The sequence below is a fragment of the Stegostoma tigrinum genome, chromosome 1 (genome assembly GCF_030684315.1).
Source record: "Stegostoma tigrinum isolate sSteTig4 chromosome 1, sSteTig4.hap1, whole genome shotgun sequence".
In the NCBI taxonomy this organism is placed as follows: Eukaryota; Metazoa; Chordata; class Chondrichthyes; order Orectolobiformes; family Stegostomatidae; genus Stegostoma; species Stegostoma tigrinum.
In genome coordinates, this window is record NC_081354.1 from 73,877,776 (window position 1) to 73,891,391 (window position 13,616).

At 39.5% G+C, this 13,616-nt stretch overlaps 1 protein-coding gene across 2 annotated transcripts in view; it reads right to left on the reverse strand.

Moving 5' to 3' along the window:
* The window catches only part of wdfy3 (WD repeat and FYVE domain containing 3), a 381,322-nt gene that overhangs the window by 206,301 nt on the left and 161,405 nt on the right, over nucleotides 1–13,616 (reverse strand). For both annotated transcript variants that reach the window (XM_048527789.2, XM_048527782.2), the window contains 3 exons: nucleotides 12,952–13,064; nucleotides 8,254–8,488; nucleotides 3,577–3,680 (listed from right to left, as the gene is read on the reverse strand). In XM_048527789.2, the coding sequence (XP_048383746.1) occupies nucleotides 3,577–3,680; nucleotides 8,254–8,488; nucleotides 12,952–13,064 (452 nt within the window). The remainder of the gene's footprint in view (nucleotides 1–3,576; nucleotides 3,681–8,253; nucleotides 8,489–12,951; nucleotides 13,065–13,616) is intronic.

A 13,616-nucleotide genomic window follows, 5' to 3' on the forward strand; every position in this document is an offset into this window, starting at 1 on the left:
CTGACTAAGGGCCAATTTACACTCCAAGTTTTGAAGGAGGATTCTTTCATTCAGAGCGTCATGAGAATCTAGAGCTCATTGCCTGTAAGGGTGGTAAAGGCAGAAACCCTCATAACAGTTAAGTGGTATTTTAATTTGTCTGTGGCATGGAGGATCAGTGGTTAGCACTGAAACCTCGCAGTGGTACAGAACTAGGTTTGATCCCATCCCCAGATGACTGTGTGGAGTTTGCACCTTCTCCACATGTGTATGGATTTCCTCCAGGTGCTCCAGTTTCCTCCCACTGTCAAAAGATGTGCAAGTTAAGGGGACTGGCCATAGGAAACGTAGGGTTACACAGCTGGGATAAGGGGGAAGATGGGTCTGGACATGACGGCCTTTGGAGGGTCAGTGAGGACTCAATGGGCTAAATGGCCTACTTCCACCCTGTAGGGATTCTCTGATTCTTTGAAATGTTCTCTTCACAACTTATTATACTCTGCTCACAACTTTTGACGTCCACAACTTTGGGTCATCAGTAAATTTAGCAAACCTACGTTTAGTTTCTTTACCCAAGCCATTAATATGGATTGAAACAGTTGAGGCACCGTCACTGATTCCTGTGGCATTCCACTCGTTACATATTACAACCTATAAATGACTACCCTCTTTCCCGTGAGCTAGTCAATTCTCTATCCATGTTAATGTCACTGCTGTACCACAAACCTTTATTTTGACTAATCACCTTAGATGTGGTACCTTGTCAAATGCCTCCTGGGATTCCAAGTACACATTATTATTAAACAAAAATTGTCTCTGGATCCAAAACATTAACTGTTTTCTCAGCACAGATGCTGCCAGACCTGAGTTTTTCCTCAGCAATTTCCATTTTTGACACTCATTATTCTAAGTTCTTCAAAGAAAATTGGTTAAACACGAATTCCCATTCACAAAGCCATGCTGGCTGTGCCTAATTCTCTTGAGATTTTTATAACCAATGAGCTTACTATCTCAGCAGTCACTGCTTCTTACACCGCGGAATGAATTCCAACAGGACCTGAACACTTGTCAGCCTTTAGTTCTAACAACTTTCCGGAACTACCCCTTACCCTGGTGAATGTAATCATTTTAAAATTTTTATTCCTTTTACCTCTTAATTTATAATTATTTCCAGGATGCTATTTGCGATCTTTTCAGTGAAGACAGACATAAAAAAAATTCACTTCACCTATTTCCTTATTTTCCCAATTAATTCCACCAGGCTCTCACTCTACAGGGCCAATACATACTTTCACTGACTGTTTCCCTTTTAAAGCATCTGTAGAATCTCTCAATATCTTATTTGTTTCTACATTTTTAGCTAGCACTCTCTGACTCTAAATTCTTTTCTGTTATTTATATTCTGTTCAAAATTCTGGGTGCATTAAGATGAGGCAGGGACAGAGATTTTAAAAAGGCATGAAAGGCAAGTTTTTTCTTAAAACAGCAGATGGCTTGCATGTGGAATGAACTTCATGAGGAAGTGGCAGATGTGGGTACAATTATAACATTTAAAAGACACTTGGATAAGTATGTGAAGAGGAAAAGTTGAGAGGGATATGGGCCAGGAGCAGACAAGTGCGACTAGTTTAGCTTGGGATTATGTTCGGCATGAACTGGTTGGACCGAAATGTGTGTTTCCATGTTGTATGACTTTGCACTAATTTACATAGAATGGTTGTTTATTTATTCATTCATGGGATGAGGGTGTCACTGGCTAGGCAGCATTCATTGCCAGAGGGCAGTTAAGAGGCAAGCACGTTGCTGTGGTTCTGGAGTCACACATAGGCCAGACCAGATAAGGATGGCAGTTTCCTTCCCTAAAGGACATCAGTGAACCAGATGAGTTTTTCCCGAAAAATGACAATGGATTCACGGTCATCAGACTGTTAATCGCAGATATTTAATGAATTCAAATTCCAACATCTGCCATGGCAGGATTCGAACCTAGGTCCCCAGAACAGTATCTGTATCTCTGGGCTGTTAACCCAGAGACCATACCACTAGGCCATTGCCTCCCCCATGTTTTCATGGTTTCAATGGTTTTATGTATAGCTTTCCCTTTGCACCTCAGGTCTGAGCAAACAGACTTGAAAGGATATGACAGACAATGGATTAAAACCAGATGCCAGATCTGGCTGCTTCACAAAACACAATTCAATCCTGCTCTTATCTGCTAAAACTGTTCACGTTTCCAAGATGATCCTGAAAATGCAAAGAAAACCCGAACAGGGTCTCACTTCATTTGAAAGCCATCTCAAATCCCTCTCTCCTGTCCTCACTTCCAACAAACAGCAATGACCTCAGGGTCTTTTTTGTTCTAAACATCAACTCAATCTGGTGAGCTGCACCTGCCTAATCATTTCCTTCCATTGGCTCATCTGGTTAAACATCCTTTCATACTCTCCTCCTGCTCTAGCCTTGAACTCACATCCTTCTCCAGTTTTTCATCCATTTCCCCTGATGTCCTCTCCTTCCCAGCCCCGATACAAGCCAATTCTGTGAACTATTCTCCCCTTTAAATCTGCTAGGGAAAGGCATTGTAAAGACATTTCTTTCTGATCCTGCACCATTATCTCTTGGTAACCCCCAAAGATCAATTGTTGGCTCTCTCCTATTTCCTATTTACATGCTGGCACTCAGCTACATCACCCGATGACACAGGTTTCCCTTTTACATGTACACTGATGACATTTACTCCTCCCTCACCACACAACTCTCACAACTCCTCCATTGTCACTAAATTAGATTTTTGGACATCCAGTGTTGGATGAACAAAAATATCCTTTAATTTCCTTCTACGCATTGAAAACTGAAGCCCAAGATTCCATCCTTCTCTCCCACAACAGTCTGAGATTAATCCACTTTGTTTGCAACTGTGATGTCACATTTGATCACGAGATAAGCTTTAGATCTCATTTATGCCATCTCTATTACTTTATCTTGTGTTCTGTTGAAACTCTCATTTTGCCTTTAATTAGCCCAAGACTAGACTTTTCTAATGTACTGCTGGTTTGTTTTCCACAGTAAACCTGAGGCTGTTAAAAATCACATTACTCGTGTTTTAACTCACTGAATGACCCATTGTTATCATACCTAAATTAGATCACAAACAACATCTTGATTTTAAGACTCTCTTCCTTGTTTACTTGTGCAGACCCACAACCTTGTTGGATGGCTGCCCTCTCTTAATTTATGCCATTTGACTATTACCTTCAATAGCCCAGGCACCAAAGTCTGAAATTATCACCCGATACCACCCACATCCCTACAGTGGTTTCCTTCTTGAAGGCACTCCTTAAAACCTACCCCTCTGACCCAGTTCTCACAATGTGGTTCGGAGTGTCATACTTATTCCTTGGGATGTTTCATTACATTAAAAAGGCACATTGAAACAAAAGAGAATAATGTTGTGGTTGGTGGTTGTTGTATATATTGATTCCAGTTTTATTTTTGAAGAACTAAAATGAATCATACCATTCACTCAAGTATTTCCCCCACCTGCCCCTGCAATCACTATTAAAATATGACTGCTGCTGCCATACATTTCATTTTTACCTGTACCAAGTCCACTGGTAACAGCTCCGTCATTAACACCTCCTGCAGTGGTAGCAGCAATGTTGGGTGCATTATGGGGAGCCAAACTAGGCAAGAACAGACAGCTGAAAAAGAGAAAGTAAAGCACCTGTGAAGGCAAATCAAGCAGAAAGAATGACTACTACAATGGAACACCCAACATCAGTAACACCTGTGATAATGAACTGAAAATTACTTAACCTAGAATACTAGGGAATATTCAATAGATGTGACATGGGTTCTTCCTTCCTCCAAATTTCAACTTGGAATTTTAACAAGGCTGTAAAATCAGGGTTTCTTTCCCCCTATTAATTACTCACAAGCAGGTGGTGATCAACTGCCTCTGGGACCACAGTGATCCATGTAATATGATGAGCAGGTTGGTTGAAATTCTAGGATTTTGATCAAGCAATAGTGCAAAGAGAGAGAGTAGGAACTGCTGATGCTGAAGAATCTGAGATAACAAGGTGTAGAGCTGGATGAACACAGCAGGCCAAGCAGCGTCAGATTCTTCTGATGCTGCTTGGCCTGCTGTGTTCATCCAGTTCTACACCTTGTTATCTCAGTGTAAAAAGAGATACAGTTTCAAGTTAAAATGGTGTGTAAATGTGGAGGGAAACTTGCAGGTGGTGGCTTTCACATGTTGTACTCTTGTGGTACTCCTAGGTGGTAAAGCTTGCAAGTTTGAAAGATACAGTCAAGAAGTCTGGACATGTTACTACAGTGTATTATCTGGATAGGGGAAGAGCACATTTAAAAGGTCATGGATTAAGTGGCTTGCTTTGTCCTGGATGATGTCAAGCTTCTGAAGTGTTGCTGGACCTGTACACATCTAGAAAAATATTCCATCACAATCCTGTCATGCAGCTTGTAAAAGCGGAAAAGGTTTGAGAAATGGCTTGCCACAAAACAGTCAGTCAGTCACTCTTTCACCTACGATGGAGGTATTGCATTTACGGTTGTTTCAGTTGACCTCTGATCAATATTAATGTCGAGGATATTGATGTTGGGTATTCAATGGTCATAAATTCAATTGAATGCCAAGGGGAGATGATCAATAAATCACTTTGGCTTGAGCCAAGGAACAATAAAAATACAAGCATATTTCTCAGCGTCCTTTACAGGCCACTAAATGGTGGCAGGGGTGTACAGAAACAAATCTTCATGGAAATTAGAGAGAGGTGCAAAAATTACAGAGTAGTTATAAAGGTGCAATTGAATAATCTGAGTATAGGTTGGGGTTGTAGTGTCAAGGACAGAGAAGCGCAAGAATTCTTATAAGCACGCATAGAATTTTCTACAGCATTATATTTCCAGTCCAACAGGAAAAGGAGCATGGCTAGGCTATGTTTCTGGAAATTTAGTGGATAAATTATATCAAATGTTAGGGGGAGAACATACAGTGGATTACAATGACTGAATCATAAGATAACAACATGAAAAGACAATGAAAAATCCAGAGCTAGAATAATAAATTGGGAAAAGTTAACCTTGATAGGTTAAGAATGGATCTGGGTCACATTAATGTGAACCAGATGTTGGCAGGTAAAACAGTAGCGTGTTAGTTATCTACCTTGAAATAAAGAAATGGCTCAGGAACAGAATGTAAATCCCCTCAAAAGAGAAAGATACCACAAACAAATCTAGTGCTTAATTGCCAAAGTAGTAAAAATTTGATAAAAAAGAAAGAAATATAGTTATGATAAATGTCAAAGAAGTACAATTGAAAACCTGACTGATGTTAACGGGTTCGAACAGGTGGAAAATGTAAATAAGATAAATAAAGAAGTATGGAAAGAGGCCAGCAGCTAACATTAAAGAGAATTCTGAAGTCTCCTTGAGTCATTCTTTTGCTATTTAAATGACTAAAGAGACATGGAGGTTCTTAGAGACCAAGAAGTGAATTGATACATGGAAGCAGAGGGTAAGGTTGAGTATTAAGCAAAAACTTTTTCGGACAGTATAGGAAGGACGTCAACAAGTTGGTGAGATGCACGGATAAGTGGTAGATGAAGCTCAATACAGAGAAACGCGAAGATGCTAACATTTTGGTAGGAAGAACAGTGACAGCCAAAATGAAATAAAGCATGTAATTCAAAGGGAAAACTGGAGCAGGCAACCTGTTTTTATAAATGCCATAGGTCATTAAAGTTGACAGGACAGGTTGAGACAGTGGGTAATAAAGCGTAAAGTATCATAAAGCTTTATTATGAGGGACAAAAGACAGAGTGAGTTAGGAGACTATGCTGAATTTATAAAAATCACCAGGTTAACACTAGAGTACACGTCCAGTTCCAGCACCACATTTTAGGAAAATGCAAAGGCATTGGAGAGTATGCAGAAGAGGCTCGGAGAATGATTCCAGGGATGAGGGGTTTCAGTTACAAAAATAAAATTGGAAAGTTGGGACTACTTCCCTTGGGGAAGAGAATATTTGAAAGTAGTAATCAGTAGGATTATTTCAGAGATAGTAGGACCTGCAGATGCCAGAGAATCTGAGATAGCAAGGTGTAGAGCTGGATGAACACAGCAGGCCAAGCAGCATCAGAGGAGCAGGAAAGCTGACGTTTCGGGCCTAGACACGTCATCAGAAATGGGGGAGGGGTAGGGGGTTCTGAAATAAATAGGGACAGAGGGGGAGGTGGACACAAGATGGATAGTGGAGGAGATAGTTGGAGAGACAGACAGACAGTTCAAAGAGGTGTGAGGATGGAGCCAGTAAAGGTGAGCGAGGTGGGGAGTTAGGGAAGAGATAGGTCAGTCCACGGAGGACGGATAGGTCAAAGGGGGTGGGAGATGAGGGTGGGGTTTGAGATGGGAGAAAGGACAGGTTAGTGAGGCGGGGACAGGCTGGGCTGCGGTAGCGAGAGGGGACAGTTTAAAGCTTGTGAAGTCCACAGTGATACCATCAGGCTGCAGGGTTCCCAAGTGGAACATGAAGTGCTGTTCCTGCAACCTTCCGGGGGCATCATTATGGCACTGCAGGAAGCCCAGGATGGACATGTCGTCTGAGGAATGGGAGGGGGGAGTTGAAATGGTTCACGACTGGGAGGTGCAGTTGTTTAGTGCAAACCAAGCGAAAGTATTCTGCAAAGCAGTCCCCAAGCCTAGGATTACCAAAAAGTAGGAGTCTCAACAGAGAAAATACGGAGACAAGGTTCTACTTGCAAGGATCGAGAATGAAGAGGTACAAATCTAAAGTAGTTAGTAAAGGTGCAAAAGTAATACAAGGAAATACATTTTCACGCAACAAGTAGTTGGAACCTGGAATGTTCTGCCCGAGAGAGTGTGGAGAAGGCAAATTTAAATCAAGACATTCAAATGAAATTAAACAATTATTTTACAAGGATCAAAAGAGAAGGCAGAAGAAAGGCAGTAAGAAAGATGCTCATGTAGAGAGATGACACAGATATAATGGGCTGAATGGCTTCTTTTTGAATTTTAAAATTTAAGCCCAGGCTTAAATGCTATCGAGATCTTGGAGATCCAGACTACTCCAGTATCTGAAGAGCTCTGAAATGACACTGAACACTGCAATTATCAGTTTACATTCCCTACTTCTAACCTTACGTTTGAAGGAATGTCTGATCAAGTAACTGATAATTAGGTAAAGGTGCCGGGGTCTGGAGCATTACCCTGAGGAACCTGAGCAAAATTTCCCGGGGCTGAGATGACAAACCTGAAACAACACAACTACGTTCCTTTGTATTTAGTATGACTCCAAGAAATGGAGAGATATTTTCTTGATACCCACTAATTTTAGTTCAGATCAAGCTACATTCAAACCAACTGCAACCTGTCTCGATGTCAACTGGACCCAAATTCACTGCACCTCTATAATTTAGTTCAATTTCCAATGTTTGAAATAATGTTGTATTGAGATCTGGACTATAGCAGCCTTACATGAACCCAGACTGAGCAGTTTGTGATAGGTAAATTTCACTTACGTTGTTATCAACAACATTTTTTATCACTTCAATGACAGGGATGATTGGCCAGATTGCAAGTTTTTTTTAAAAAAGAGGACGAAAGAACTCTCTCAGCGAATAAATGGAATTCATTAGATGATCAGTCTATAGATTTTGTCTTTACGTATTTGTGAAGTGAAACATTGGATTCAGAAATTAATCAGGTATAATATAAATAACAAACACAATTTAACATCCAACAGACCATATTCAGTTGTACAAAATATCAATGCCTCATGCACAGCTCTGTGCATTAATGTTCTGACAGACAACTGGCACACAAATAATGAAGATTCCATAATTCTACATTTATGGTCAAAGTTTACTGATATTATGTCATGAAGACATGTGCTTATAATTCATTCAAATTAACAATGAAGTACCCAGAGTGGTTAAAGAGATTTGAGTATTTATTTTTAACTCAGCCAAATTAAAAATATCAATGCTTCCCTACAGTATTCACATATCTTAAAAATTTAGTGACTTTACTTTGGATGCACAAGCTTCTTAATATGCAGATACAATTCAATCACTTGAAATCTCTTCCTGCCGGATTCAGATTTTGTTAAAATTAAACTGATCCTCAATCCCCTTCAAAAAAAATTTAGCCATTAGATAATGCCGCAAAAGCTGCAGAAGATTGTAATAATCTAGCAGTTTCTTCAACTTTAGCAAGCAAAGTAATACTCACCCAAAGCCTTCCAGAGCTGTATCAAATTCCACAAATGCTGGGGTTACTGATGAACCATGAAGCCTAATATCATGTGGTGTTGTCATGGATACTAAGCACTTCACCCTGGTCAGAGGTACTGTACTGCCTTCTGTCCCTTTGAGCAAACTTTTGCTAATCCTGTAGTGAGTGTTATCTTCGTTCAAGCTAAATACAATATCAGAACCAAATCCATCCAGAGATGTCATCATATTCCCTGAGACACATCAGCATAATGTAAAACAAACATAGAACAAGTTTAAAGACAATAAGGGAAGATAGCTATGTACTTTTTTCTTTCATATCAATTCTTTTAAAAAATATATACACACTCATTACGTGCACAAATGGGGTAATTGTCAACTTTGCCACCTGGGCTGCAATGGATCAATCATCCATTGCAGAACTCATCTAATTTTTGTTTCTTTATTTTTACTAGCACAAGAACTGTGTATGTTCTACACCAGGTGAGAGATGAGTTCTGCCAAGGTAACACCTGGATGGTAAGGATGAAAGCTATATTCAAAGATATAAAACCAAATATATTTTTTTAAAAGGTGGAAAAGTACAATAAAAATTAGTGTGATGAATCATAGAGTCCCTTCAGCAAGGAAGCAGGTCATTCAGTCCATACTACTCTTCCAAACAGCATCCCACCCAGACACACTCCCTTGCCCTATCCCTGTAACCCTGCATTTCCTAAGGCTAATCCACTTAGCCTGCACATCCTTAACCACGATGAACAATTCAGCATGACCAATCCACCTAGCCTGCACATCTTGGGTCTGCGGGAGGAAACCCACACAAACGGGGAAAATGTTCAAACTTCACAGTTGCTTAAGGGTGGAATCAAATGCAGGTCCCCAGAGCCGAGAGGCATAAGTGCTAATCACTGGAGCCACTGTGCCACCCTAATGATATACATTAAAGTGAGGCAATTATTCCTTTTCAATATCTGAATTTTATGCTTTTAAACTTAAAAAAAGCTAGGATAACCTCAGAAGCAGTGAAGTGGCATTGTTTCAAGCATATATTTCTCTGAACAGAAGTGGTTGTGGTCTAATGGGAGTTGTGGTACTTTTGAGTTATTGCAGCATCTATCTCCCTTCTGACCTTCTACTGTGGAGAACTACACCGTGCCAGGGATATAAAAATCAACATAAAGGTAGTGGGTATAAATTTGCATAATATTCAAGATATTATGTTAAATACAATATCAATGATAAAACAAAGGTGATGTTGTTGATAACAAAGTGTGAAGCTGGATGAACACAGCGGCCAAGCAGCATCTCAGGAGCACAAAAGCTGACGTTTTGGGCCTTGGTCTAGGCCCGAAACGTCAGCTTTTGTGCTCCTGAGATGCTGCTTGGCCTGCTGTGTTCATCCAGCTTCACACTTTGTTATCTCAGATTCTCCAGCATCTGCAGTTCCCATTATCTCTGATGTTGTTGATGCTGTGATATGCAGAAACCATCAAAATGAACAATTCTCTGTGGCAAAAGTATCCAAATTGACCAAAGTCAGCACAAAGAATTTGCTCTATTATTTGCAGGAATAGGATGAATATTTGTTAAAAAGACAGCAACTTAATGAGAAGCAATGATCTAACGAACTGGGCAAATCCACGTGGACTAGAATTAGACAAGGTATACCAGAAAATGCCATGGTCATCACGATATAATATTTATCATAGACCTATGAATCAAATTGCAGTTTCAATGGAAAACCACCTGCACAATACAAACAGTTTATACGTAAGATGGGAGGTAGAAATACCCAAGAGCAGAATTCAGGTAAGTAATTTTTGTGAGAATATATTCAATGAACAAATAAAGCAACTCAAATGGAACTGGCTGTTCAAAACTACAAGACAGTGCATGATCTTTAACTTCGTGATGCTGTGAACGAAGGGAAAATATGTTCAAACCAATAAACTCAAACTAAATTAATGGCCCCTAAATGAATTGATAAGTAAATTATGTGACAGAAGTTAAAGAAACCTATACAGATCAATGGGAGGAATGCAAGAATGAAACACATTAACTGGATCATCAGAGGTAAGACACACTTAGGAAACAGCACAGCAGCCATGACTAAACAAATATTTGACTACTACAGCAGCAAGAGGACAGTCAGAAAAGGGCTAAAAACTAAGAAACACGCAAAAAGTCATCAGACCATGAGAAATAGGGACAGGAGGTGGCCATCTGGCCACTCGGGCCTGCTCCACCATTCAACTGGATCACGGCTAATCTAACATTTCTTAGGTCCACTTTCCTGCCCTTGCCCTTTAACCCTTGATTTCTTTACTGATCAAGAATCTGCCTCAGCCTTAAATATACAAGAACTTGGCATGCAGTGTTCTCTGTGGAAGGGAGTTTCAAAGATTGTCAACCTTCAGAAGAAATTACTCCTCACCTCAGCCTTAAATTAGCATCCTTTTATTCTGAGCCTATGGTAGGTTTTCCCATAAGAGGAAACATGCTCTCAACATTTACTGCGTCAAACCCTTTAAGAATCCTCCATATTTCAACGAGATCACATCTCATTGCTCTGAGCTCCAGTGATTAGTGGCTCTTTGCTCACAAGACAAAGTCCCTATATTAGAGATCATCTTAGTGAAACTTTTCTGAACTGCTCGCAATGAAATAACATCATTCCTCAAATAAGGGGACCAAAACTACTGACAGTACTCCCAATGCTGCTTTACCAGTAGCTTGTGCAGTTGCAAGACTTCCCTACTCTCATACTTTAATCCAATTGAAATTAAAGTCAGCAACCCATTCACCTTCCCGATGATCTGCTGTACCACTGTGCCAGCATTCGATGTTTCATGCGAGGTACTCTCAAGTCTCTTTGTGCTGCAGTTTTCTGTAGTTTCTATTGAAATAATGCTTTGTTCTTTTTTGTCCCCTTCAAAATGAACATCTTTGCTTTTTCCCACCTTATGCTGTTTGCCAATATTTTGTCCACATACTTAACCTATCAATATTGCCCTGTAAACTGTCTGTATCTCTCTAACGACTGTCTTTTATTTATTTTTTTCTGTAACATTTGTAAATCTGTCTACAGTGCATTTACTTTCTTCCCCCAAATCATTTATATTGTGAACAGTTACAGTTCCAGCACTGATCCCTGTGGAACCCCACTGGTCACAGGTCACCAACCTGAAGAAGAACCCTATATCCTCAATCATTGTTTCCTGTACCAGAGCCAATTCTCTGTCCAAGCTGCCTCCAAACATTGTTGGCTCTTATTTTACGACTTAACCTTTTGTGAGGGACCTTGCTGAACGCTTTCCAGAAGTCTAAAAACAACAGGTCTACTGACTTCCTCTATCTACACAGATTGAGACATTCTCTAAAAACTCTAATGAATTAGTTAGACATGATTTCCCAATCAGAAACCATACTGACTCTGTTTGATCAGTTATACTTTTCCACATGTTCTGCTATTACTTCTTTAATAATTCATTCCATAAGGTAAGGAAGTATTTTGCAAATGTGCTTCCTACAATTATTTATAGGAATAAGTGGATTAGCTCACCATCAAATATCCCATGTAAAACAAATGATGATTATGATTTTAATGAAATTTGTAGAATCGTTAAATGGTTTATTGAAAGGAGAATCTCAAAGACAGGTAGCATTTATGCCAGAAGATACTGGGAAAGATTTGAGCCACTGACAATCATTTGAGGAAGTTACAGAGGAGGTTCCAGAAGCAGTCCAACGTCAATAGAATTGGAATGGTATAACTTAATTTAACGGGCAGCACAGTGGCTCAGTGGTTAGCACTGATGCCCCATAGCGCCAGGGACACAGATTCAATTCCAGACTTGGGTAACTGTCTGTGTTGAGTTTGCACATTCTCTGTGTTTGTATGAGTTTCCCCGGGTGCTCCAGTTTCCTTCCACAGTGCAGGCTAGGTGGATTGGCTATGCTAAATTGCCCAAAGTGCCCAGAGATGTTTAGGTTAGATGGGTTAGACGGGAAATACAGGGTAGTAGAATGGGTCTAGGTGGGATGCTGTTCGGAGGGGTGGTGTGGGCTTGTTGGGCCGAATGGCCTGTTTCCATACTGTAGGGATTCTATGATAGCACGACTAAGTTTACAGTGGCAGTTTCCATTATACAAATCCAAGTAAGAACGTTGTAATAGAAAACAGTTGATACAAGAATGTAACAATACAAATAAAAGCATAATATTGCAGATGCTGGACATCAAGAAAATATAGAAATCACTGGAGAAACTCATCAAGTCTCACAGCATCTGAGGAGAGGGAAACAGAGTTAATATTTTAAGTCCAACATGACTCTTCTCCAAAACTGCAGTGGGCCAGTAATCCAAGGATCGAGTTCAAATCTTGCTAAAATTGGGAAAACAAATGCAATAAATTTGAGTGACTGCCACATTGTTGTAAAAATTTAAATGGTTCACTAAAATTACTTCAGGAAAGCAAACCTCCCAGCCCCTATTTGTTTTACATGTGACTGTAATCTCACATTATATGGTTGACCTTTAAAAGTCTCAGCGCAACCATGGATGGGCAAAATAAAATAAATCAATACATCTATTTCTATGATATGATTCAAAATAATGTTGAAAGCTATGACATTCCAGATAAACGCCTAACATGAAAGAGATTTTACAATTTATGAGTATATATTATATAACATACCTCTAACATCTGCTTCACAACTTAGAGAGCTTGGTTTGTGGATCCTATACACATTGATCAACTTCTTATCCCAGGCTCCACAATTCAATGGATTACCAAGGCGGAGAAACTCCCTGAAGGCAATTAAACACAAATAGAATCAATACTAACAGAACAAAACAATATGTCGTCAAACATTTGAAATCAATAATTTAAGGATTACTGAATTTTTCCTGGTCATAATAAATATTTGCTCTTAGTTTTCAATTATTCACAAACATACCCAACTCAGCAAATCACTTATTATTTTTCATAAATTACGAATAATTAAACATCACCAACTTGCACCCTGGTCCAAGCTAAACAGAATCAGTGACGATGACAAGTGACTTGTTTCGACCAATGTCATTTTTAACTACTGTGTGCTTGAAGTGAACATGTCCCATCAATTTTTCCTCAGTTATTCGAGGACTCACGAGGACTTCAGACTATACTTCCTTTGTCAATCTATCTTGAAGTGGGCAAACGTGGCCAAAATGAACTGATTTTCGGAACAGAATATCCAGAATGAGAGTGCGAAGCAAACTGGCAAATGCCTTCAACAAAAATATTCTTACGGATTTGTATACCTGCATTTGGTACTTTGGTTTAAATATCAAATATACTAATTTAGTTGCTTATTTTAA